We start from the raw sequence: 27,434 nt of genomic DNA on the forward strand, positions 1-27,434 counted from the left end.
ATTTCCTATAAATCCTTTACAATAAAGGTTATTTGTTATTTAAGCTTTGATCATGTAGCTGCAAAAACAGGAGATGTTTACATACTTACACAGACACTTAACATGAGTCCTGAAACTACTGAAAGCGAACGTGATGTGAATAGATACATTTTTCTGCTAGTTGGCAAACAATGTAACATTTTGTTCAGGATTACAGAGCAGCTGAATGTAAAGTTTCATCCCGACAGCAAATCAATTGTATTAATAGGTGCATTTACTCAAATACTTTACAATTTTCAGATACTGATACTTGAGTATTTCCATTTTCTGCAACTTTACACTTTGACTCCACTGTATTATATTTGATAACTTTAGTTAGTAGACAATCTGAAAAATGCTGTATAAAGGATACAATTATCATCCTAACTGGTCAACCTATACTTTATAAAGTGTATACATACATGTAAATATATGTATAATGTACTTTTGCTTGTACTCTTGATATTTAAGTACAATTTATATTGGCTACTTTAAGACTTTACCATCTCTATATTGATTAAACTCTGTTTAATTTTGGTTAACGTCAATAAACTTAGTTTTACGAAACAGAGATTAGTTTGTAATTGTGCTACATAACTCTGCTTAATGTGGAAACTGGATTCACTCATTTCAACCCTTGTTTTGCTGAACTCTGATTTAGAGCTAATCTAAGAATAAAAAAAATAAAAATAAAATAAATCCATTTGGTCCGACCTAGATGAAGTGCTCATTGCAAAAAAAGGGTTTTACTTTGGTTATTTTATTAGAAAATCAAACCCAGAAGACAAACAATAAGTAAACAGGTCTTCCTCTTGCAGTTCAGCAGCAAACTCTCCCGGGCGTCCTTCAAACGATTCGCAAAGCAGTTTCTGCTCACAGCAGAGCCGCTGTGTGACAATTATTTAAAGGTGACAAATGTTCACTCAGACTCACCAATCTCTACCTATCCCAAGCAGATTTAAAACGTATTTCATGGCGGGTGAAGGAAATAGAGAATAATGACTGCTCGAAAAGTCAGAAAACTCAATCTGAAAAACTTGCGGCAGGCTTTGGAAAATGGAAGTCGCTTAAAGTAAATGTGATTTGTAGATAAACATGTTAATTGAGGGGATGTTGTGTAAGAAGAGAAACTCGTGTGTGTATAGTTTCACGCGGGTTGACGGGGAACGGCAAAAGAAACTTTTACCTGTCGGGGAGAACTCTTTTAGTGTAGAAGTCTGGGAGTCCATCGTCGAGAGGGCTTATTCCTCCATTTTCACTGCAATGCTTCACACACACACACACACACACACACACACACACAAAGAGACACAAGAAAGGTCATGTTAGTTGCACTGGGTTTCATTTGTAAATGTCCTGCATGCAATAAAACAAATGGATTACGCTGGCTTCAGAGAAATGACATAATCCAATTGCAGCCATCCACTTTGTATAGATTACCTCTGACAAAGACAGGAGTCACTGCCAGCAGGCATGAATATTAGGAAATGGGGGAATTATGCAGAGATAGATAGAAGCTATGGGTGCAATCTGAGAACAGGCAACGTATACTGATGCACCGCGCAACGTTCATATTACATGGTACGATGTGTCAAAAGGTGCCAGAATCAAACCCCCGTCTTACCGTCTCGGAGGGGACGTGCCCTCCTTTGTGCCTCCGCGGGGGCCTGGGCCGAACCCGAGTCACATGATGGAGAGGCAGACCTTGTGTAGGCAGCTCTGACAGGCCCTCCCAGGATGCCGAGCGAGATAGCGGCGAGGAGTATGACGGCACGGAGGGGGGCGGCGAGGAGCTGGAGTCGTCACAGAGACCTGGTAGCATGAAAGGATTACAGAGGATGAGAAAAGTGAGAGGGCGAAGACACAGTCAAGGTGTCAAGACGTGGGAATCAAAGGGAGCCATCATTTCTGTCAACTTTAATACAATCGGCGACCGCTCTGACACACAATGACTTATATATATACTATATACCTCTCAGATGGAGAGACAGGGAAACAGAGCTGACAGAAAACACACTAATGGAGCCGGGAAAACGACAGGATGGGGTCAGAGCTTAATAGGAAACGAGGGGAGAGAGGAGGATGAGAGGATATACAGCGGTACTCACTCAGCCTGGTGGAGACGGGTCGTATTCGTCTTGTTCTCGAGCTGCGCTTCTTAATGGCTATTGTGTCCTGGGAGGAAAATAAAGAAACAATTCTATTGAGTTGATGAGAGAAAAGTATCAGAGCAAGGCAGAGTAAAACAGGACCGAGTCCACATGTCATGTGGCACTCCCTCAGGCCAATCAGGGCTTTTTCGTCAGTGGAGCTCCGTCAACTCAAATTCCTTCATGCTGTACAAAAACGTAGAAACTGAGCATGTATAAACGGGCGGTACAAAATGACCAACACACTCTGGCACACGGGAAGGTAGATGAATAACAGAACAATCAATTGATGGTGTAAGATCGGAGGCTGCGCTGCAGGAAGAGCTTGATTACAGAAAATCTTCTCAGCGGAAGGAAACTGGATTCATCCACTGAAGCGACTGTTCATGAAAGCCGAGGTCAGCCCGAAAGATACGTAGCATAAAAGAAAAAAAGGCTTTGGCGCAAGGATTAAGCGCGGCAGAGAGCTGGTTGGGATCTTTTTTTAGACACGTCAGTTTAACACTTTGGTGGTGGTTTCATATCTCAACAACGGCGGGATGGATCTCAAAATGTTGTGCAAACACTCGGGGTGCCCAGAGGATCAATCTGACTGACTTTGGTGAAAAAAGTTTATGGAAATTATTCACAACAGCTGCCTTAAGGGAAGGTTTTGCTGATTGTTTGCAGTACGGTGCTCCATAAAAAGATGCCACAGCAGTTTCCAACATCTGTTTCGAGGTAATACTCCAGGACATGACATCCTAACAACAAGTTGTTGGTTTTATGAGAAACAGTTTCTGATGAAAAGAGGAAAGAAAATTGGTATAAAATGAACCGCATTAGCAGTATAAGCTGGTTCATTGCAGGTACTCTGCAGTAGAATAAATGAGCGCGCTGATATTTTTCAGCTCCACAGACAGAAATTTCTGGCAGGTTTTTAGAGGAGACATCAAGGCTAGAGGCGTCTGAACGGGTAATGAGTGAACTGATTGTGATGAAAAAGGGCCCGGGGCTTACGGCAGATTCTCCAGATAAAAATCAGAGAAGCAGTCTGCGTTTTTTACCTGCTGTCTTATAAATATTGAGCTGCTCTTTTCGTGCGTCAAAAGAGATTTGCAATTTACTTTTATCAGGTCGTCTCCTACGTAACCAGCCGCGGTAATGTATTTCAGATTTAGTTCAGGGTTCAGTTTTTCTCATTTTTACAGGGGCGATTTTGGTGATAAACAAACAGAGAAAAACAAGCTTTTTTTTTTTTTTTGCAGAACTAACCGAGGTAACTGAGGAAGAGGACACTCTGTGAAGGGCAGGTGAGAAACGGTTCAGTGTGGGGGAGAAAGAAAACAGTGATGGGGACGGATTGGGAACTCAAATACTTGTCTGGTGGTCAAAAGAAAGTGACGTAGGAGGGCGCAGAGCACAGAACATACCAGGTCACAGATTACCAACTTCACTCTTAATGTAATTTTTTGGCCGAGATGTATCAGGATGACTTGATATGTGCGAGTTCGATGGCAGTCGGCCTCATGGAGTAGGATTTATAGGCCTTTTGGACTTTCAGTGGACATTCAATGCTCTGCTTCAATCAGGCCAATCAGTTGAAAAGCTTCGAAAAAGGCCAAAACACATCTGAATTGATGACGCACCATCAATCCAAGTATTGTTGAAACGTCTCCACCGGACGAATTAGGGCCTCTCAAATTTTGACCTTCCTGTCCAAGTCAGTGAAATCTCAAATGCCAGACCCCAGAGGAAGACTCATCCGTTCCTCCAGCAGTACTCAAGCTGATTGAGACGGCGAGGGGTGAGAATGAGGCCTGTGAAGTCGACGTACGCATTTGTGGATATAAGATTACGGGCAACATTGATGCCATCTCATGCAAAACTTATACAAAACGACTTGATTGTTCACGTTAGACAGAAATGGAGGAGGAGAACTGAGGGATACTGTAATAACAAATCGGAGAGTCACACAGATGCTGCCTCAGGGAGAGTCGACAGAACATAATATGATATTTTGTGACTCCAAAATTGAAATTCATATAAAAATGGTTCTCGCTCAGGGTTAAAGCAAACGCTGTAGGTGGAAGGAGTGTCTGACAGTTATTTTCATAGTTTTTTGGGGCTATACACTATTATTACTAGGTAAAATCTCTTTAACGTACTTTTGGCTGCCAGCAACAAAACCATCAAACAGAGCTATAACAAAAAGGTGCGTCAATAACATAGACTGTGTGAAAAAAATCGACTTAAATGTGCCTGTAAGACCAAGAACAAGTCATCCAACTCGATTTGACTTGAACATATTAATAGAAATGTAAAGGTTTGTTCATCACAAGCGATTCTTATGGTGTTTACAGACCGGCAGTTAATTGGCTTTGTTCTGATTCAGACATTCATTTGATGATGAATTTGCCCCTCGGTTCATTTTAATTTGCACGCAACATTCAAACAAAAGCCACGTGTGAGCAAGCTGTTATTATTCTTACATCACGGAGAGGATTCACTTGAAATGCTTTCCGGTCTATGTTTATTTCTCCCTCATTACGGAGCTGCAGCGGCATGTTTTGGTAATTCATTATGTGTGTGTGGCTGATATACAAATGTTCTTTGAATTAACAAAAATATCTCGTTCCGGGAAGCATCAAGACTCGAGATTACAAGACTCTGTCCTGATGCATCGACGTACTGTCTCAGGCAAACTTGATTAGCAGCCTGGTCAGTCATCCTATGACGCTGAGGTTGCCCCTCAAGAAGCGTCACTTCTTGAAATGCCCCTCTAGCAATAGTGTGAAGAGCAAGAGAGTAGAGCTTAGATCGGGCCCAAAATATCAAGCCTGACCCGACACGAGCCCGTGCACGTTGTGTCCGAGCCCGGCCCGACACATTAACTGTAATTATGAGCCTGAACCCGATTTAAACCCGACATTTTTTTAATACGTGGGCTGTTATAACTGACGTTCTCAAGCTCCGTGTTGCACTAAAACTACACAATCAGTGACGCCGGTAACGCGTTCCTCTTATCTGACCACTTTTTTCAGTAATGAGTAATATAACGCAGTAATATTTCCAAACCAGAAATCTGATTAAAGTTACTTATTCAAGTCACTGTGCGTTCCTATTATTTTCGACATTTTCCTAGTAAAAATATATTTTGCTTTCTTCTGCGTCTCGAGGAGTGACGTCACGTGAGCGAGAAGTCACGTTTTCAGCACGAGGACAACTCATGTGTAACACCACGCAGCGACACAAGCAACTTGGAGGGAGGGGAGAGATGCGCGTTTTCTAGCTGGAAATACAGTCTTTATTTTGAGTTATTAAAAAACACACACACACACAAATGCTTGATCAAGGGCCCGGCCCGACCCGGCCCGAGGAAAGTGACGGGAAATATCGACCCGGTCAGGGTCGGGCTCGGGCTCGGGCAGAGAATCTAAACTCTACAAGAGAGGTCAGAGTTGGGGTCGTTCACGGTGGTTTGATGTGTCATACGGAGGACTTTCCGCCCAAATAACAGGCTTTGTTCCCCGCGTGTGACTAAGAGTCATGATTTGTTTTCAAGTTAAGTTATTAAAGACAGTAATGTCTGTATTACATAACTTAAATTACATAAGTGACGGAAATTAATGTTGTTATTTTGACCCAAAACACAGTCATTTCCTCAACATGGCCAAGATGTTGTTGTGCCTAAACTGAAACACACTGCACCTGTTCTACTTGTGTTCCAGTAAACAAACCTCTCCAGAGCTCGAGTGTGGTCGGGGTGTGTATTCATACTCACTATGCTGGTGGTGAGCTCCTCGTCTGTGATGTCCAGCGAGTCTCTGTGTCTGTTAAACCTCCACTCTGTCCCGTCCTCACCTGCCCCCTCCCAGTGTTTCAGGTGAGACACCTGCCGGGTCTGAAAAAGACGGCGCTCTTTGAGTCCCCTTTCACGCCCAACACAATCGCTGTATCTCAGTCTCAGACACATCATTTCTTTTTCCTTTTCCCCCCCCCCCCCCGTTAAGTGTTTTGCATTTACCAGGGTCTTATGGGTGGCGTAGAGCTCCTGCAGTATTTGGTCCACGATGGAGTTGGTGAGATAGGAAACCACTGACAGCTTCACTTCTCTGCAGAAGATTGGGTTAGAGGAGAGGGAGAGACAGACGGGAAGAGGTTTGGTAAAAGTGAGAGGAAATCAATAACCGGCTTATCAGATTCAGACTTATTGCTGCAGCCTTTCGCTGCTTCTCTCGCTCTCACTCTAAGGCTCGGTGAATATCCTGCGCCGCTCTTTCCATCAGAGCCGTCCGGATGGCAGAGCGAGGGATGGACACGCGCTCGGAGACGGATGAGAGCGGAGGACTCAGCCTCTCCGCCGCAGAAGAAGATAAAGGGCAGAGCTCGCGACAGAGAGACACCATAGAGTCCACGATCACCTGCAACGGACGCCAGCGATCAGCAACTCAGTCATGATGGATCACAGTGTGAATAGATGCTCTTGAGATCTACCTGAAGCTCCTTGTCCGCAGCTTTCGCAAGTTCACCGGCCAGAGAGTCGAGTCTCTGCCGCACCGGCCCGTCCACAGACAGCACGTGAGCCAGCTCGCACAGCGACGGGTACAGCTTAGAGAGGGGAGAAAAAAACATTAATTCAAATTTATGTATGACAGCGAAGCAAATACTACGCTCATACATTTCACATCAACTCACAGCGCGGGAGTTCCTGGCCTCTTTTAGCACTTGTTTAGCAGCTTGAATCTCCTCCACCTCTCCGACGCCTCGCAACACACACACCTGCTGTTGGACGCGCACACACAGGCGCTCCATCACCTTGGAAACAGACAGGCGGGGGAGTGTTACGAGCGCACATTCAAAACACAGATTGACAAACACACAGGAAGCGTGAGCGCGGCGCAGACGAGCGCTACCTGCTCGGCAGTGCTGGTCACCAGGCCCTGGTGCAGCCGCAGGGCCTGCCTCTGAGAGAAGCGCTGGGTCTGGTTGTTCCTCACCAGAGCGCGCTGGATCTGTGCGCAGCAGAGAGGAACAAGGGAGTCGTGAATATAAGCCGGGCTTAAAAAACACGAGGAGGACAGGGAGAATAGACGAGGTGATGATGCAACAGGCGGGTTGTTGAAGAGGAAACAAAGTGCAGTGAAGCAGAGCGAAAGGATGCAGAGAGGAGCGGATTAACCGTTTTTTATTTTATGTTTCTGGGCGCAGTGTCATGAAATCATCTGAAGATTGAGATAATCATGAGACCCTCTTTTAGAAATGAGCATAGATTAACAAGTATGAGTGTTAAGAGCAGCCGCTGGAGTCTGGAAACTAAAAGTTTCACAATGTTTTTAGCTCAGCATCTAGGACACTGATGAATTAAAACGTAAAGGTGCAATCTGTAGTTTCTGGGAAGAAATGTTTAATCTGATTCTTTTTTTTATGCCTAAACAATTTAAATAAACAAACTCTTTTTGTTTTTATGACTAAATATACTGAGTAGACAAGTTGACCTTAAAGAACAACACAATTGCACACTGTTTTACTTTATTTATATTTATATATTTACGTTTATATGGCGGACCCTGCCACCTTTCTAGCTTTGAACAATATACATATTATACACATAGTGCCCCTTCAAGTAGAAGAAAACTGAACATGTGTTAAGTAATTTACATTTGCCACCATGTCCTCAACATGCAAGGCTGCTAACACCCAACCATCCAGAGGTTCAAACAACGATGACGGCAGCGTTTGATGGCGAGAGCTGTGGGCGACTGGAGTATTTGATTCATTTGCGGCAGCATCAAAGTACAGAATCTTTACCTAAGAGTCTAAAATAATCATCTCCCCTGGCAGAAATGCTTCTTGTCTGATGTTTTCAGTTTGGTTTTTTCTTTCATATGTGGCGCTTGTGTTGTTTCAGGATGAAATTGTACCTCAGAGTAACGTCTGCCTCCAGCAGCAGCAGCTAAATTGATCAAAGTTTATTTTCTGAAACCTACTTCCACTCAGACACATGATTCAGCAGCCAGATGAAAGCTCGGACTGTTTACTGCACACTGAACATTTCAGTTGTGTTGTGTTTAAGTTTGACAGTTCAAGACACCCGTTATTTTAAGGAGGCAATCATCTTTTATCTTTTTTCATTTTCAGCTTCTGTGGTTTTACCTGAACCCTGGGCCGCTGCAGCGAGGACAATGGCCCTACCAACTGAGCTGATGAGCGGATCCTTAAAGCGGCATTAATTAATAATATTTGTATCTTGAAAGCGCACCACAATGTGACAACAACATGTAATGTGCGAGGTGTATCTCGTATGGATGGACCACAAGTTCATAACAGAAACAGAACGGGACCCAAAGATGGCGTCAGTTCAGTCGAATGTGAGTTGATTGCCTTGGTGCCAGCTTTCCGGTTTACTTCCTGTGTTAGGGCTGTTTGTATTTCGGTTATCTATGGGCTCACTGACTAAGTACAGTAGAGTTTCTCCCGCTCAGCCTGTAGACTCTGCAATGTGATGACATCACAGATTTAAAAAATCGTTTTCCTAAGCTCTAAATGTTTTTTACGAATATATTACCTCCACGGGTCCAAAGTTCGATTGCATTTGAGATGTCCTGTCTTTTTAATTAGGAAAATGTTTGCCGCTGGGCAAAACCGCAAGCAAGGCTGAGCGACGTTGTTGCTGCAGCCACTTCTAAATAATACATTGAAGGGATTAATCTAATTAGCACCTGAGTCTGCAGCTCCCATAGGCTCTACAGTGAGCCTCACCTCATGTTTAGCTGTCCGGTTTTAGTTCACTTTCACTGTTTTCAGGAATAAATGCTCTAAAAACCCACGGTACACTAACCTGCTCAACAGCTAACAGCAAACAGATACAGTTAGCGACTAGTTGGTGATGCTAATGGAGTGTTCAGCAGCTAAAAAGCCAGATCTGATCCTCAGCAGTTAGTGGAGACCAAAAACAGACTTAAAATGAAAAAGAGTGAATATATGATAATATTATCTTACAATGGGACTCTGTCGTAAACTGCTCTTGGGGAACTGGCGTCCTGATTATTCTTCATTTGGTAAATCAAACAATTCTAGTGTTACATGTGAAATAGTACTAATTTCTGCACTGGCAGGATTTTAACAATAAAACTGAGCAGTATAACTTTAGACTCAGAGCTACATCACTCATAGAGCCTGAGATTTGTATCTGTTTTTACCCTTTTTTGATACCGTTTCGCTGTCTAATACGAGGACCAAGCGATATATGGCCTTTAAAGTAACGTTGCAATATTTTTAGGCTACATTTCAGTGAACAATATATATCGCCATATATTGAGATATCCTTAAGATCACCTCGTAAATGCCAGAACTGAGCAGCAAAACAAAATAGCATGATATTTTAGACCAAATACCTCGATATCCACATTGTGACAATATCGTAGGGGGGATGTTTACTGGTATTTTAATGATCAGTGTGCGGATATAATGACGAAGTGGGTAAAGGTAAATATTAGAACAAGTAGAACATTCAGTTCAGTCGAAGACGATCTATGGTCTCATATCATAATAACAATATCATATGGATATATTGCCCAGGACTACATCAGCTCATGTCTGATCCAAAGCGCTTGATGAATTAATGGTTTTAAATGTAAAATGGGAGACATAAAACTTCATTTTAAAGGTGAATCTGTTTAAGTTTTTCCAGCCGACAGTGACTCTGTCAACGGCTTTGATGCCAACCTTTGTCAGCGCCTGCTCCGTCCTCTCAGGGGCGCTGCGGTACGCCTGGCTGATGTCACTTAGGGGCAGAGGCATGTACTGCAAGGTGAAATTACTGAGAGAGGAAAGAGCAGAAGAGGAAGGGGACACCAGAGGAAGGGGTGAAGTTATTGAAGGAGACAGTGACGGACTGAAGAGATAACATAAAGTGGGTTAGAGATTCAAAGGTTAGTTAGGGTTGATATCCCCAATGGACGGAGCTCATCCCAAAATATCCCTCCTATGGCATGCAACGAGTGAGTAATACTTTGATCCGTATAACCATGTCATCCATGGCCTCGAGGTGAGTCTGGACCATTTAAGATAGCAAAGTGGAAAGCGGCAATTTGCTCTGCTCACGTTGCAAATTTCAGTACGTTTAAACGCTTTAAAATAGAAGGTAAATCTATCACGGTCCCTTAAAATCAATACCGTTCCTGCAGCAGATATGCGAGCTATCCTCTATTTTTTTTTGTCTAAATCGCAGCGTACATTTACAGACTACACGTTGAAGATGCTTTAATGCTCTTACTGTTCAAGCGCCCGGGCCAAGTCTAGAAATCCTGCTGCGGAGGTGTTGTTGCGATCCCATGTCACACTCCTGCGGGGCAAAGTCGTGAGTCGCACTGAATACAAACCTCCGTGCAGAGACAAAGACATTTCCTCTCTCTACATTCATTACCCCTCACCTGAGCGTGGTGTTGATCTGCAGGGCTTTGCTCAGCATCTTGGCTCCGATGTCGTCCATGTTGTTCCCGCTCAGGTCCACCTTTCTCAGGCAGGTGTTGCTGCCCAGGGCATTGACCAGCACGGTGCCCCTGGAGCGTAGGCGTGACTCATTCAGGGAGAGAGACTGCAGGCACTGGGGAGACAAAGGTAGAAGAGGGATGAGTGTTAGATTCAGGAATAAATAAAGCAGAGAATATTGAGCAGTGGAAAGAGAAGATGGGGGCTGTGGAGCCGGGAAGGTTCAGTGCAGTAGTGAGATTTACTGCAGGGTGATGTGACTGCGAGCGAATATGACTTAACATGCTGTATGTATGAATTATTTACAACATGTGTGTGTAGTGATATAGACACTGTGCCTGAAAGGGCAGAGACACAGCAATAATTCATGATACGCCGACGCCTCTCCTGTGAAACATCATGCAAAAATTATCCAGAAAAAAAGTGTCAGAATTGATAATTAGCTCGTTTTTGCATATTTGATGCTACATCCATGAAATTTTTCTTTAAAAGGGGAAATATTTAAGAATTGGCCGCGTGTCAAATCTACACCAAAACAAACAGGGGTCAGCATGTCACCAGGTAACCACAGTAGCGGCTGTAAGCTAGTTAGCTAAGTTAGCAGTGAAGTTAGCGGTTCGGACTGGGAGCTCAAAGGATCAGGAAGTGTTCGTGTTTACAGTAGCTAGCACAGGAGCTTTGGAGCTTTGAACTGACTAGCTGGTTAGCATGCTAACTTCAGTAAATATCTCTGTAGCACAATAACATCTTAATGTCAAAAGAGCATATAGTAGATAGTTTTAGTTAAATAGTTAATTTTAATTAATATGTAGATATGTATTTTTAGAAATGAATGGATGCTGGTGAATACATACTTAAATCATTATAACAATTAATTATGGTAATAGTACATCTTTATACAAGACAAAATAACTCACTACTATATACACTATAATACATAAGATAATGATTGTAAATTACATTTTACATAATTATATATATTTTTATGTTTGTATATATGTGTAATTATAAATATGTATAACCCTTTTATTTATTTATCTATTTATTCATAAGAAATGATTAAATAAGGAAGCCTGTGCTGAATTATTAACTAAATACGTTTACACTTCTCCCACAACTTACTAGAAATAAAATGATGAACCTGAAAGTGAACATAATGTGTCTCCTTTACATGTAACTATTTATCTTTCTTATCTCATTATTAAGTTTATTATCTTTCAATTGAGTGAAACTACAAATTAGGATTTTTTCATTGTGTCTTTGCAGCTGATCCGTTTCCCATTTCACTGATTTGTAATGAAGCGAACCCGGTGCAGGCGAAGTGTTAACTCTGCATCTTACAGTATCTTTTAATGAATGCGGACATCTCCCGTGTTTCTCACTCACACAATCCTCCTCCTGTATGAGCTGAACCAGCTTCTGCAGGACTTCATCCAGAACCCTGCGGACAGACAGCGTGGAGACAAACACAGAGACGAGGCTGTATGAGCTGGCGCGAGTCATTTCCTGCTGCCGGCGAGCTTTCGCCCGAGGAGCGGCAGCCGCTTATGAGGACGGAAGTAAAATCACAGACGCGTATATCCAAGCTGGCATATGTAGTGCATGCACCCTCGTGTCCATACACACACACACACGCGCCACACACACACATAAACACAGATACATAGCTGCAGTAAAGCGTGACAATGAGAACCGGCAGCACCTGTTCTTGATGTTGAAGTTCTTGCCCAGATAAAGGTGTTTGAGGGAGGGGTGTCTGGAGAGGGCCGGCAGTACTGTGAGCAAGTCTGCATCCAGACCTGTCAACACACACACAAGCACACACACACACACACACTTATATATATATATATATATAGAGAGAGAGAGCTCAACACAGCTCAGCTTGATTCATTAACAGCCCACTCAAACATCTCCTGCCTGAGGACAGAGAGTCAAGGTCACAGCGGGATGTGTTGAAGCGTGCCACCGTACCGTTGTCTGAGATATCCAGAGTGGCGATGGAGGAGACTCTGGGGAAGAGTTCCTGGATTACTGCAGCTCCTGCAGACCTGAGCTGGAGACAGAGAGAGAGAGATAGAGATGGAGAGGAGTGGAAAAACCAACATGTGCACAAGCATGAATCCGAGTCATTTTAGGTTTAGTCTGCAGGGATTTGCTCTATTTTTCCAGAGTGTGGCAGATTTATGGATGCTCCTTTTTTTTTTTTTTTTTAGGTTTCCGCAGGCGTTCTGAAGATTTGTTGAGCAGTGAGTTTGCTTTGCTTGTGATCCGCAGCTGCTCTGCTCCGTTGAAGGGGGGAAAACGTCTACTGTCTACCTGTTGGCTTCACCTTTCTTCGCTTAAAGGGATACAAGGCCGATTAAAAAAACAGTTGGTGAAGTGTTCCTGACTCACAAAGTGGCGCGCCTCAGTCATTGTTGCTTGTGAATGACTTCCTTTCAAGTATGCTCCTTTCATACCCAGTCATGATACTATCACCTCTTACCAGTGAACATGTTTACCTGTGAAATGTAACCCAACTCTGTGAAACATGTTGCTGGCACCAATTCCAGAAGAAGTATTAGACCTATGTCAATCATAAATAACGTTTCCACTTTCTTGCTAAATGAATAATGATTTTATTAGCCTGTATCTGTGAGAACAACATCCCCAAAACCAAATTCTGGATACTGAACGAGGAAATCGCACTCAGACATCCACCAAGTAGGCAATCCGCTTGATACGAAACATACAGATAAGCTTCCGAAGAATGCATCGTAAGGTTAATAAAAAAATCTCCCCCGTTTGAGGCTCGATACAAGTTAGCTAATGAAAACCAAACCACGTGACGCCTCTTGGTTCTAATACACGAGCACTGTGATTCTGATGGTGGGTCCACGGAGAACAGAGGATGGAGTTCAGGAGTAATCTAATTCTGCAGAACGGTGAACTCACAAACCACAATTTCTTTGGCTCGTTGCCAGGGGTTGGCGAGCTAATACGTGATCACTCTCGGGACACAGACTGGGTCTCTTCCACTGATGAGTAACATTAGAGGCGCGCATTTTCTGAATTCATAAATAATCTGCAAGCCGGATGGGAATCCAGAATGTGGCCTGCGGGCCACCAGTCGACGATCACCGTTGTAGACCGAATGAGAATGAGGAAAGATTGTACAAATTGTACGAACTGTGAGGTTCTTTTGGCTCCGACTTCAGCTGCAGAATCAGGGCCAAAATGTGTGCTTGTGACTTACAGTATATTTGTTGATGTGTGACTTTGGTCTCACTCACACTGTGGGGGGTTTGAGTCTTTCCTGCTCAGATGCTCGCAGTCTTTCACATTTCATTTAGACAATGCTGCGCAGCTTTAAAACCTTTTTCGATGCATTCTAAAAATGTAATTTCTTTTCTTCACAGGTTGACGACGGCTGACACACCACGACATCACCTCACAGAGTCCACAGGGTGAGCTCACGGTACCTTTAAACTGAACCAGCCCCTTGAACATGTGCAGATGTGGAACTCTTACCTCGCAGCCACTGATGTCTAGATGAAGGTCGTTGATATGAGGATTGGAGGTTAACCCTGTCAGGAGAGCCCTGTGGAGACAGAAAGCGTAGGAGCCGGTGAGAAAAGACAAGGGGAGGAAGCTGCGGCTATCCACGCGCTTCAAATGTGCCTTTCGCTGCAGAAGAGCTCAGATAAAAAGGGGGATGGGCGGAGAATAAGAAAGCGACACACCTCAGAACATCGGGGGGCAGCTTCATAGAGGCCAGGCTGACATAAGTGAGGCTGAAGGCCAGGCTGAAGAACTGACGGAACAGAGGCAGCGTGTCCTTCGCTTTTCTGTGGGAAAAAAAAAAAAAAAAAAAGAGGCGAGAGATTAAAGGAGAAGCGGGGAGATGGATGGAGAAGAGCGGCCACACAGGAGAGATGAAGCCACGTTGTTGACACGCTGGGTAAATATGAGTGCAGCGCCGAGTGAAGGATGAGAAACAGAGTGAGTATCGCTTTGGTGTTAGAGGAGGCAGTGAGCAGGGTCAAATGATAGATAGCTCTGCCTAAATATTCATGAGTCTTATCTATGCAGGCAGCGCCGCAAGTTCTGCTTTTCTAAACGGACACACCCACAGAGAGGAAGCACAATGTTCCAGTGACTCCCACAAAGCTCATTTCTGATTTCCCATTAAGTGAGAGACTTAGATAATGGCAAAAAAAAAGAAACGAGAGGAAGGGATGACGAGAGGCAGGATGAGGCCTTGCTGGTGAAATAAGGGCGATATATTCGCAGATTTGGCTTTTTTTGTTGTTGTTGTTGTTGAAGTAATCTTAAATATGTGACTAACCTGTGGGAGAAGGAATTTTTGGAAAGGTTCAGATGGGAAAGGTCAGCGCAGCACCCCCTCAGAAGAGCCCCGAATAGCTGCGTGAGACACAGGGTGGAGACGGTTAATCAGAGGAACGCATTTTCTTTAAAGCGCTGCACATAAATGTCAAACACCCACCGAGTCGACGGAGCAATCCGTGCCCGACAGATCCAAATGGACCAGGCAGTTGGGCTGAGACAAGAAGAGATACAAGTTCTGGAAACAGAAACGAGAGAGCGGGAGAGAGAGAGGAGTCATATGAAGCTGATGAAGTGGAGTAAAAATGGAGCAGTGTGTGTTTTTGTTTCCAGATGGGTTTTGCTGCGCTCTCTGACCGAGGCATCCTCCCCCGAGAGGACCCCAGGGTTCTTGCTCAGGTCCAGGTGCAGGAGAGAGTTGGAGTACTCATCGCTGGAGCAGAGAGCCTGAGAGAGAGACACCACTCCTGAGAGAGAGAGAGAGGGGGAGAGAGGGATAAAAGGAAAAAGGGAGCGTCGGGGCAGGAGGAGGGGGAGGAGGAGGAGGAGGAGGGAGTAGGGAGTTGTACAATATTAAAAGACAGAGAAGACTCTCAAAACATTTTCCGTCCTTACATAATTCATAGACATCTGCAGCGACAGGTATCCGTGGATGCAACGAGAGGCAGAGTGTTGTATCCGTCTGCTTCGATGTAATATTTAAATTCTCCGCCGGGTACGAGACAAAACGAGACGGTAACAGGAGGCGCGCTGCCTGCAGGGCTGCACGAGGCATCAGACTAAAAGTCAATATGGAGTCGTAGCATGAAACAAAGCTCTTCAGGAGGGAGAATTATCCCGGGCTTTGGAGGTTTTCTATTCCTTTAACTAAAATCTAACACAAACTCTGAGAGTCTGCTCAATCAGATGCAGCTTTATGAAAAAAAAATTACTGCTGTGGGGTGTCGTTTGACTGATTTCCACTGCACTGGAAGGAAATTCTCCAAGAAACCTCTCTGCTCGCACTTTATTGACAGCGCTGAACTGGAATAGACGAGAAAAGAGAAGGAAGGACGTCAGAGAGGGATAAGATCAAACCTTTGGAGGTGAGCGAGGTCTTGGAGAGGTTGAGGAGACGAAGTCCCTTGCTGAGGCGACACACCTGCTGGATCAAGTTGGACACACCTGCAGTGTGCATACGAAAGGTGTTAAAATGGGTTAACAGAATCATTTGGTACTTAGAAATCAGACATTAGACACCTCAGCTCCGTTCTTGGCCATCTTTGGCTTTTTTCATTCAATAGATTTCATTCACAGATGCGATGGGGATTTTTAAAAGGGACAGTTCACCTCAAAATAAAACAAAACTGTCCAGATTGTTTTGGTGTGAGTTGCCAAGTTTGGGGAGATCCTGGAGATGTCTGCGTTGTGCATCCCGTAACTCTAACTCCCTTATAGACAAGAGGCTAGCTTACTAAATAAGCTAAATAAACTAGCTGAGACCATGAGAAGTGTGCATGTTTCCTTCTGACCGGTGATACGTTTGGCGGGTGCAGTTTGGTAGAAAGAAAATAGCTCCTACATGAATTTGCCGACAACAAAGTCTGTGGATTATCTTGATGTTGAGTTATTCGAGTGCCATCCTAGTTCCGTCCCACTGAAGAGAAGGCGAGAAGGTTACCTCGCATCTCGTCCGTGAATAAATGCACAAGGCAGACATCTTGCGCAGACATCGGGAAGATAAATATTTGGTCCTGAAGTGAACTGCCCCTTGAAGTTCTTTCACCGGAGCTGAACATCAGGTTGAAAGCACCCACGCTGAGAAATGAAATCTCGGCGTACCTTGGTTGTCGAGTGAGTTGTGGGCCAGGTTGAGCGAGTGGATGACAGACGCAGGGTTCTCAGACAGAGCCGCCGACATCTTCTGCGGAAAGTCTCTGTGAAGCGAGGCCACAGTTTCATGCGCAACAAAAAACACGTGTTGTAAATACAGATAAACATTTAGAAAGGAGCACTGTGGAGATTTGGCAAAAAGCACTTCCATTAAGAATCGCAGTGGCGAGACTGAATTGTCAGACTGTGTGCAGCAGAGGCTGAAATAACCTGACTTTTTAATCCCTTGAATAGGACAAGCTCTGAAAAACGCTAGATCCTCCGCTGGATGATGATTCAGACTTTAAAAAGCTCCCTTCGGAGCCACAGACGAGATGATACAAGTGTTTTTCGCGACTGAACGGATGACAAGAAGGGACCAAAAACTCACGATTTTAACCCTGCGTTCTCCAAGGTGATCTCCTCCAGGCTGGAGGATTTGCTGACTGTGTGCAGGACCTGCTCGGTGACCTCTGACCCCTGAAGGAGGAAGCAAAACATGTAAACGTTTCACCTGCACTTGCAGCAAAGCGAAACCGGAGCGGTTTGTACTTACTATGCGCAGGTCTTTGCAGTACAGCTTGGTGAACCAGGTGTTGTACGCCATCGACGCCACAATCACCGCCAAATCCCTGGTAAAAAGGTAAAAACTGACGTAAACGAGGCGATGTAAATCGGAGGTAATAGTGTTTGACCGCTCTCTGTCCCTCACCTGCTCTCTAGGTGGCTGAAGTCCAGCAGGTTAAACTCGCGGTTGTCCTGGGAGTGATAGATGGTGTCCACGTCCTAGGAGCAACATTACCCATGAGCCTGTTTTTCCTGCAATATATGACCCCCCCCCGCCCCTTCATTCTGTGCACAGTGCTGTACATAACACTCAAAGGCACTCACAGCGACACAGGCACAGTCCCACAGCTCTTACCCACTGCACTTCCTCCTTGCAGCTGATGCCATTATAGTCGCACAGAGCCGAGTACGTCTCTGAGAAGCCTCCTGAGAGACGCAGGCGGGCGGCGGGAGGACAAAAAAAGGAAAAAATAAAAAAAAAAGCGAGAGAGAGAGGGAGAGAAAAAGAATGAATGAGTCGATGTCGAACAGCTGCTTCCTTCGGCGATAACAGGAGGGCGAGCGGAGGAGAGTGCACGCAGAAAACATTTGTCCAAATTATCAATCTTTTATTTGGGTGACAGAGCACTTTAGAAAGAACATCTGGGGGGAGCATTTGTGGAGCGCGCCAGCCAACTTCCTCTTGAGTCTGCCAATTTGTGTGCACGTGCCTCTGACTGTGTGTGTGTGTTTGTACTAATGCGTGCAAAGTCCCGTGTTTGATGATGATGTGTCTTTTACCACAGGCCCTCTGCGTTTCCACTGAAGTCTCCGAGCTGGGCGAATACTTCCTGCTGCCTTCAGAAAGGTCACTGTCTGAATGACAGATGGACGGGCTGCAAAGATTAAAGACACACAGACACCGTTAGGGACCATCTATCTTTAGATTTAGCGGATAAAAAAATAGAAAAAGGTCATTCTTCCTTCAGCTTTCTGATCATCTACCACTGCACAGATTATTCAGATTTCTGCAGGGAAAAAAGTGAGACTTACGCAAAGATGGAGTTGTTGAATATTCGAGACAGAGCGAAATTAATATGGCTGACCACATGATTGAGGTGCTCGCGGGACTCAAACCTCAGGGAGTAGCTGGACTTGTCGGTGTCGATAATAACCTGCGCAGAAAATGGAAATGTGGGTGAAAATTACAGGGGGGCTGAAGAGAACCACACCGCAACACCTCCCACTCTGATTTAAAATATGATCCTGACTCTGTTTCTTTTCACCAATAAAAAGAGAAAAAATAATGAAACGCAATTAAAACCTGTCTGAAGCGGCTGAACGGGCTCGACCGCCTGTCAAGGGTGTAAAAAATGTCTTTTAAAATCAAAGCGGGATCTCACAGTCTTCTGAAAACTTGGATTACCTCGGATGAGCTGTGAGGAGCTGTTTTATGTTTTGTTTCTTTTTTTGGGGGGGGGATGTTTCTTACATTTTATGACGAGTCTCCATCTACTTCAGCTGTTTAGGAGAATGCTGCTACGCTGTTTTGTTGTGAAGCTCCAGAAGTGTTTTGTGAATAACAAAACTACACCAAACTTTCTGTGAGTATTTTGAGGTGAACTTATCCTTTAAATTCCCTATGTGTAATTTACGAGCAGCATATAAATATTTAATAAATTGTTAATAAGACATTATAATGTCGTTTAGCAGACATAAGGCCATTTTACGTGTTTATTAATGTCTTTAACCATTATAACTAGTTCTATGAAGACCTATTTCATATTATTACAACTAGTTATATTGTTATTTATTATATGTTTATATAACAGCATCCAAATATAGGTGCTTCACTACATCCATAAAGCTTAATAAACCTACAGCTACATTATAGTGTGTTATGTTATGTAACACCTAACTAACATCAATTAAAATCCATGCGTTTCTCATGGCTGACAGGTTGTTTGCTGAAGTCCTGTAATTAATCTCACGAGCACAGAGTATTTTTCACAGTTATATATAAATAAGGTTGGGTAAATAATCAAAATGATTCCCCGTGCTCCCCCCGAAAAATCCTGACTAGCCTCTCTTCAGCAAAACAAAAACACAAACTCTTTGTTCTCTGATAAATCTAATAATTTCCACACGGTCCCTGAGCAGTTCTTTCTCGTTGCCAGAAGACAAAACATAATTAAGAGAGCAATGACTGTCACTGAAGCTCTGTCTATAAACGCTCCAAATGCGTTTTGTCATTCCTCGAAGGCCGAAGTGATGTAACCGCTCTATTACACAACTGTGAAGACAAACAATTAGCTGTAAAAAGAAAAAAAAGAGAAAAAAAAAGAGGAGTGGAGTGCGCACAGAGGTCAGCCTGAATGTTTTTCAAAATTCACCTGGTGATCCGGTTGGGAGTTCAAGGCTCGAATCTCCAGGAAGTTGAAGGTGGTTTCTACCTGTTGTCACAGATTTGAATCGACAAAGCAAAGAGTTCAGCGGGTGTTGGGAATTTTATAAAAGCTTCGTACTGTTCAGGAGAGAGAGAGAGAGAGAGCGGTGAAAAGTACCTTGGCGGGAATCTTTGGCGCCAGGAAATAAAGACGCCATGTTGTGAGGACCTGAAAAAGAAAAAACAGGGAGCAAATTGAGTCAGGTTTACGGGAAAGTTCCCTGCACAGTCACAACCCCGCAGGGAAGAGAGTAGACCCGGGAGTTTCCATGGTAATGATGAGAGGGAAATGAGTCGTCTGTATATTCATGTATCGATCCGGCTAAAAGCCCTCTGTGTCAGAGACACATTGTCTAACATTAATAGATTAACTTCCTGCGATACAGGCTGAGAAATGATGACACGCCAACGTTTTTAATCACATTCTAACAAATATAACTTCATTAGCGTTACATTACGTCTGCTGCGGGCAAAAAAAAAAATGAAAGAGGCTAATGTATTTAATTTGAGACACACAGTGTGGCTCTGGGCTTGGCAGTCAATCACTTTCTAATCATTCAGCATCTCCACAGAGAGCTTAGAGGAAAGAACTGGACATTTTTCAGCAGCAGTTTATGTTTTCTCCACATTTCGAGTCATGAGGCAGAGATTCCAGTCATGCTGGGTGAGGATGCCAGTTTAGCATTAATTTACTACCTCGGCTAATTTGCCGTCTGCACTCTGAAAGTGCGTGGGATCATTTCAGCGCGATGCAAAGTTGATGAAAAGTCCCGACGTGACCGGCAATCTGAGGGCAAACTGGGGAGCTTATTTGTGCATCATCTCCATCCGGGCGAGCGCACGCAGCACTTCTGCGTCTGCACCTACTTATTTTCTCGACAACATTTGTGTCGTGCAGCTGTTTGATGAGTCTCATCCCCCCCCCCCCCCCCCCCCGGATTCTGGTTCATTCCTCTTTTGTTTTTTTGTTTGTTGTTGCAAACACACCCCAAAAAAGTCAGAGTCTCTCATCGTCAAGGCAAACAAAGCGAGTGGTGATTCTCTGGCATTTGGCTGCTCTGCACCAGCCCCTGAGTACTGCCCTCTGCTCTTTTTCTTTCTCTTCTTCTGCTCCGTCGCTCCCAATCATTTACTCCGTTCTCTCTGATGGCCCCTGCTAAAACACTCCCTCAGGACAAACACCACCCCCCCCCACCCCCAACCCTCTTCCTCCTCTCCTCCCCCCCCCGATGAAAAAGACGTAATTAAATTACAACTCTCCCATCCGCTGCTGCGTTTTTGTTTTTTCTTCCGGAGAGAGGAGCTTGACACGGGCCCGTCAGAGCGGCGCACTGGCAGCCTCTCACGCCCACACGGCGAGTGAGGTGTCTGAAATGTGGTCACTCAAAATGTGCGTGAGAGATGGAGAGAGGAGAGAGGAGAGGAGAGGGGAGGAGAGGAGAGGAGAGGAGAGAGAGGAGACGAGAGGAGAGGAGAGGAAAGGAGAAGAGAGGAGAGGAGAGAGGAGATGACAGGAGAGGAGAGGAGGTGCGTGTCTGAAGGAGCTGATTAAAAAGGCCAGACTGTATCGCATTACCGTGATGAGTCGGGGTTACGGGTGGTAGTTAAGAGCGAGTAAACAGGAGTGAATCACGCTGATGCAGCAGAAGGAGAGAGATCTGGCATCAAGTTATTCCGCATCAGAGAGAGACGACACACACACACACACACACACACACATCAGGCTTATTGTGGAGTGTAATTATGCAACGAGCTGCTACAGGACAGATACTCTTCGTCTGTTCTTGTTCGACACTTTGGGTGAGGAGGATAAACTCGCCTGACCTGCAGCGACGGAGCAGAACGAGCGATTACGACCGCAAAGAAGCCTCAACCCCTTCACTCCCAGCCTCTCTGAGAAAACGTAACACTTTTCAAGCTCTGCAAAAAAAAAAAAATCCAATCACAGGCGCATTTGATCAAACTCCAATCTATTTTCCAGTCTTCTGTGCGCGCCCAGCAGGAGCGACGACTCTAGCTTTCCAGTTCAGCTTTTTTTTTTTTAAAAAGAAGGAAGCAGTAAAATGAGACACGGATTGGAAAGAGATTATTGGAAAGATGTTTCTGGCAGATAGACGTATCAAAGTGCCACGATATCAAAGGCTGTACATGCAGAAGCTCCTCTAACCGCCCGTCCTCGCCGCACGACGAATCATTAAAGCATCCATTGAGTGGAGGCACTGCTCTGCCAGGATGAGGCTCGCTCGGCTGGGGATGAAAGCTCATTGGATCACCAGGGGACTTCGGGAGGGGCAACGGGACTCACCCGTGTTTTAAACAGTATCAAAAACACACTGACTTCACTGCGGTTGGACTGGGAGCCGTATAAGAGCTTGCTTGTACACACATATGGTTTAGTTGCTGCACTTAAAGGAGAAATCAATCAATAAAACCTTCTCTGGAATGTGTGCTTCACAATCCGCAAACACAACAGGGTCCAGTCGGAGTTCTGGTCCATACTTCCAGAGCTGATTGCCCCAGATTTCAACCAGATAGCTGGCTGAGCTCCACTCACCCTAATAGAGATTTCATATCTCTGCCCCATATTCTCTGATGAAAGCACCCCAGAATCAAAGGCTGCGAGCTGCTCAGCCCCCCCACTGCCTCCACAGTCGGGGCTCGCGCACACAGAGGAGCCCACAGCCGCTCCCTTAGATACCGACTATCCACATCCATCCTGCCAACAGCAGCCACAGATGAAGGCCAGCAGTTATAAAGCAGTTAGCGAGTGACCTCGGAAGCAGGATGCTCCGCTGTTTAATCACCGGGAGCTTCTGACGTCACTGTCGTCACAGATCCATGAATGCTGCAGTGGGAGTTAACATGAAAGGTGCTGCACATACATGATGCATGCGTCAGAGTGCTTAGGCTGCAGGACTGAGGTGTTCTTGTACATCAGCAGCTCAGTGTTAGTGGAGCACGGAGGCCCATTAAAAAAAAAACCCTCAGCGAACAGACCGAGAGCAGCGACTTACCAGCACTCTGTCCTCTGTTTTGCCACTTTTGGTGTCAACCTTGATGCCATGGATGAACTTGATAGATGATTTGTCAACAATCTTCTTGATGCTCTCTGTGAAAAGAACATGAAGACATTGAAATGTTATAGATAAAAAAAATCTGAAGCACAAACACTCTTTCGGCCAACCAGCATTTTTGATTTGTTTTCGTCGAAAACATAACAAAAAAAAAAACAGCACATCACTGCGGAGCATCTTTCAAAGCGCACTGTGTGTGTTCCAGACAGACGCCGGCTTCAGTGATTTCAGCGCGATGTAAAAAAAAATCAACTGGTAGAGATCGGAAAAACTCGACACAGGTAAATTTATCACGGTGAAAATCACATATTCGTTTATCTTTTGCACGGGCAGCGTGTCTGGATCGATTTGAAAAGTCTACACGGTCGACATTAACCATTAATAGTGTGGATTACCTTTTTGTTTCCATCTTTGTAAATGAATTTTCATACTAAATCAAGGAGAGCGCAGACACGTTTAAAAATCACAGCCGAAACAAGAGCATAAGTACGAGAACGATTATATCTTTGCCTGTATCATTCCTCATCCCTCTATTGCCTCATTACACATCATCTTACTACAATCAATTATCAATAAAGGCATGAACATAATTCTAATTTTAAAAAGGCAGACTTCCATATCTTTATTTTATTGTAAACCGAGTCTAAGTGCTGAAACTCTGACAGCATTTTACAGTAAAATACAGTTATAGTGCTCACAGCCTGTGTTCACAATCAGTGCCGTCAAAACGAGCTGTCAGGACATCTGTGAGGTTGTGATGTCACAACTACACAGTCACCTCCCTCAGCACGGCCAAGGTTGCATGAAAAATACAGAAAACACAGTAGGTCTGCTCAGGCCTGTGACAGCGGACCAATCAGAGCAGACTGGGCCTATCAGAAAACATTTTGTAGCAGACACGTACAAATATGAACCTGAAAAAGAGCAAATTATTGGACCTTGAAGATAAAAACAGAACCACAATCAAATGAGTCCAAAAAAAAAAGATCAAACTAAACCACCCTGACCTTTCGGTGTTTAGGTCCTGTATTCAAGTCTTCATCTAATTACCGAGCGATATATCAGGCTTGTCATTTACCTTTGGTGGCATTTTCAGAGGATAAATTAATCACATGAAGTCCGAGTCTGTATCCTGATGATGATGAATAAGCTACTTTAAACCACAACGGCATTTATTTGGGAGGTTGCCTGGATTAATCACGTATCGACTCGGAAATATACCGATCATTTTCCTCTTTATTGCTCACTGAGTGCACACCTCATATCGGCGAGGCTCCCTCTAACGAGTGGCATCAGCAAAAAGTGCTTCACAATATGCTCCTGTGTCGTTTTCTCCACCTCGCAAGAGCAACATGACACACGCGAGCATCGGTGTCTGTGATTCACAGAGAAGCGTTCCTGTCAAACAGCATCACCGTCAGCGCTGCGACCCCTGACATGCATCCAGCACGTAAAACCTGCCTTCTGCGCCAGAGGAGGCGTCTTACTCACAGGGTTGGGAGCGCACGCCATCGACACTATCAAAGAAACATACAGTCGCCGGCGGGGACCACATGACTCATCCTCTCCATTCCATTACAGCGGCATCCGACTGACGACTTTACGAGCAAATCGATACTAAAGCTGGGACGGTGGGGATTTGGCAGGGGGAGTTGATACAGTCGTAGCAGATGGTGAAGCGAGGTTTTTCTCTTTATGGAGCAGCAAGTGTCCACGTACATCTCTGTGAACTTTAAGGTGGTGGAATGTGGTCTATCTACTCCACTGATACACTTACACTCAACTTGAATTTCTCTATTTCACGCCCTCTTCTACTTCTGCTCCAGAGAAATGGTGTCCTTTTTATTGCACTACAATTGTCCCTCTGCAGTAGTTAGTTACTTTACTTGACAGGAGGATCAGTTAAAGCAGCACGATGCAACTTTTAAAAGCCATTCTGGAGAAAGATGGTTGATTGTTGAGTCCCAGTCTGAGACTGTCATACATCAACACTTTGATCCAATTTGCTATTTGATCTTGATTAGTACTTAGCAAATTTAGCAAAGGATCAGTGGTCACAGAAGATGGAGGGATGGAAAGAGAGCCAACAATGAGTTGCAACCATGTTAAAAGTGTTGCTTTGAACAAATTCTGATGAATTATTATAATTATAGAATAAACAACATGACTGTGTAGAAAGTAGCTTCACATCAACATGAAGCAACATTTAAATGCTGCGTACACATTACTGCATCTTCTACAGTAATCATATCTAACATTATGAAACTGACACGCTCTACTGTGCTTCTAAATAATTACATTTTTGACTCTAACGAAGCATTTTGGTGAAAACGCTTTAAGTTTGAACTTTTTCTTGTGGATTTGAGTGTTTTCTACATGTGCCCAGGGGCGGTTCTAGGGGGGTCCAACAGGGGTCAGTGCCCCTGTAACTCTGAGTCTGGACCCCCCTGTGGCCCCCTGGCAGGGAGTCTGCATAAATAATACAATGACAGATTTCCTGCAATGATTTTGTACTGAAGGGAAAGGCGGAAATAAAGTGTCTCAGCAGTTTACTACCCAATCAAAATTGTTGAAATTGCAAACACTGTTTTGTCTGAATGAGGGATTTGTCTTTTTTTCTGGGTTGTATGTGCCCCCTAACAAAAAAGCCGGCCCCAACCTGGCCCCCCCTATCAGAACCGCCACTATATGTGCCTTTTAACTCTGAAAGGGATTTCTTCCACTTCTATTTAAAAGTACACAGCAGCAGCGTCTGAGCGTTGGAAATAAAAGACTGAGCTTCACTTTCCAAGCCTGAAAACACACACATATGCTCCTCTGAAAACAAATCAGCGCCAGTTCTCTGTATGAGGAGGAGATTTCTGAGAGCCAGAGATGGAACCACTGATCATAACAAGTCCATCCAGGGTGGAGGAGATGAGGACTGAAGTCTCATTCAGGTTGACCTTGTGCAGGGCCTGCAGGCCACCAGGACCACGGTGAAGCCGGGTGATCCACCTGTCAGCCAGTTGCAGGGTGGAGGCTGCGCAGCCCTCCCGGCAGGTGACTGAGTGTGGAGGCAGGGATTCCACTGGATTAATCATCACAGTGTGCCTAATAGAGCCATTAGGAGTAATTAACACAGCGGCAGAGTCCCGGATACCCTGAGCATTTGTGGAGCGTGGTGTTTGCGCGCGTGCAGCAACACAGAATCCAAGGCTGCACGCGCTGTGACTTTGACATGTGTGAGCAGAAACATGACGGATTTAAACATGAGTGCATTCTGTCGTGGGTCTGCGTGGCCTTCTGCGTTTATCTGTTGTTGTTGTTGTTGTTGGCACGAGCCGGCGAACATCTGCCGTTATCAGTCCCACTTTTTCTTTTTGCACACTTGCACGTGCACACGCGCGCGCGTCAACACTGTAGCGCTCGAGCATGCAGGGGAAAAAAACAAAGATAAAACAGTCAAAGGTTGAGGTTTAGAGAGGGTGGGGTGGGACGCACACACACACACACACACACACACATCCTCTGGAATAGTGTGTGTTGGCGAACAAAACGCTATCAGCCCCACGAGGACACACACCGTTTATTTCCACAACGCCCCTTTTCTTCTCTGGCCTAAGGCAGAGGGGGGGTTTTATCACCTGATCCGCCCCGAGGGGCAGATTTCCAAGCAAGGTAAATTTCCCCTGCACTGTGAATAATTCATCTGCACATCCACTCATTCACACGCGCTGAGAAGAGAGGAGGAAAAAAAGGGGGGGTTCGGGAGGAAAACGGAAAGGTGCAGCAGCTCCTGACTGTCCATCCAATGCGTCTGTTCGGTCGCAGCCTCCGCCAGACGCGCGGAGGGGAAAAGCATCCCGAGCATGAACAGCAGACACGCCGGGAGGTGACCGCGGCTACAACCCGCAACAACACACACTCACTCACTCACACACACGCGCGCACACACTCGCACAAACGGAGCAAGAATAATAACCAGCCTTTACCCACCTGTGATATCCTTGCTCACACTTACGAAACCAGAGGCAGTGATCTCTTTAGAAGCCATGTCTGTTCCTCTCTCCTATCGCCACCCCTCCTCCTCCTCCTCCTGCTCTCCTCCACCTCCTCCCCACTGGCTGTCCCCTCTCTCCTCTCTCTCCTCCTCTCTCTCTCTCAGAGATGGACAGTAAGGATGGTCTCTCTCCCAGGCATTCCAGCAGGGCATCCGACTGCCCGACGCGCTTCCTGGAAGAAATCCTGTGGATGCTGGGAGGCTGGATGATGTGGGAGCGACGGGAGGTGGAGGGAGGGGCAGAGAGGTGGAGGGAGGGATGATGAGGAGGAGGAGGCGGGGACCACTCAGGGATAATGAGGCAGCTGTGGTTACCTGTGAAGGCGCAGGAAAAGTTGACAGGGCAGTGAAAAGCAGCAGCAGATTGATGCTGTTTTACACTGCTGCACTATTTCCTTTTAATAAAGATTCTGCCTTGTAAGGTATTGATTATCAATTCCGGGGCTTGTAAACGCAGTACATAAAAAAAACAAGTAAAACAGGAGTGGACAGCCGAGCTACAGCCA

At 45.0% G+C, this 27,434-nt stretch overlaps 1 protein-coding gene across 4 annotated transcripts in view; it reads right to left on the bottom strand.

The window, feature by feature from the left end:
* The window catches only part of LOC115591701 (capping protein, Arp2/3 and myosin-I linker protein 3-like), a 35,890-nt gene extending 8,708 nt beyond the window's left edge, over positions 1-27,182 (bottom strand). For all 4 annotated transcript variants that reach the window (XM_030433915.1, XM_030433918.1, XM_030433916.1 and 1 more), the window contains exons 1-32: positions 26,865-27,182; positions 22,827-22,921; positions 19,931-19,981; positions 19,760-19,819; positions 18,420-18,541; positions 18,168-18,262; positions 17,743-17,813; positions 17,533-17,606; positions 17,377-17,452; positions 17,212-17,300; positions 16,791-16,885; positions 16,047-16,133; positions 15,327-15,436; positions 15,130-15,207; positions 14,971-15,047; positions 14,366-14,470; positions 14,154-14,223; positions 12,615-12,696; positions 12,343-12,439; positions 12,027-12,081; positions 10,583-10,755; positions 10,426-10,494; positions 9,876-9,969; positions 7,064-7,162; positions 6,846-6,965; positions 6,645-6,758; positions 6,396-6,571; positions 6,175-6,262; positions 5,932-6,051; positions 2,127-2,193; positions 1,643-1,830; positions 1,205-1,284 (exon numbers count right to left, since the gene is read on the bottom strand). In XM_030433915.1, coding sequence (XP_030289775.1) covers positions 1,205-1,284; positions 1,643-1,830; positions 2,127-2,193; positions 5,932-6,051; positions 6,175-6,262; positions 6,396-6,571; positions 6,645-6,758; positions 6,846-6,965; positions 7,064-7,162; positions 9,876-9,969; positions 10,426-10,494; positions 10,583-10,755; positions 12,027-12,081; positions 12,343-12,439; positions 12,615-12,696; positions 14,154-14,223; positions 14,366-14,470; positions 14,971-15,047; positions 15,130-15,207; positions 15,327-15,436; positions 16,047-16,133; positions 16,791-16,885; positions 17,212-17,300; positions 17,377-17,452; positions 17,533-17,606; positions 17,743-17,813; positions 18,168-18,262; positions 18,420-18,541; positions 19,760-19,819; positions 19,931-19,981; positions 22,827-22,921; positions 26,865-26,922 — 3,035 coding nt within the window. In that variant the 5' untranslated portion in view covers positions 26,923-27,182. The remainder of the gene's footprint in view (positions 1-1,204; positions 1,285-1,642; positions 1,831-2,126; positions 2,194-5,931; positions 6,052-6,174; positions 6,263-6,395; positions 6,572-6,644; positions 6,759-6,845; positions 6,966-7,063; positions 7,163-9,875; positions 9,970-10,425; positions 10,495-10,582; positions 10,756-12,026; positions 12,082-12,342; positions 12,440-12,614; positions 12,697-14,153; positions 14,224-14,365; positions 14,471-14,970; positions 15,048-15,129; positions 15,208-15,326; positions 15,437-16,046; positions 16,134-16,790; positions 16,886-17,211; positions 17,301-17,376; positions 17,453-17,532; positions 17,607-17,742; positions 17,814-18,167; positions 18,263-18,419; positions 18,542-19,759; positions 19,820-19,930; positions 19,982-22,826; positions 22,922-26,864) is intronic.
* Positions 27,183-27,434: the final 252 nt, after the last annotated feature.

Source organism: Sparus aurata, chromosome 11 (assembly GCF_900880675.1).
Source record: "Sparus aurata chromosome 11, fSpaAur1.1, whole genome shotgun sequence".
In the NCBI taxonomy this organism is placed as follows: Eukaryota; Metazoa; Chordata; class Actinopteri; order Spariformes; family Sparidae; genus Sparus; species Sparus aurata.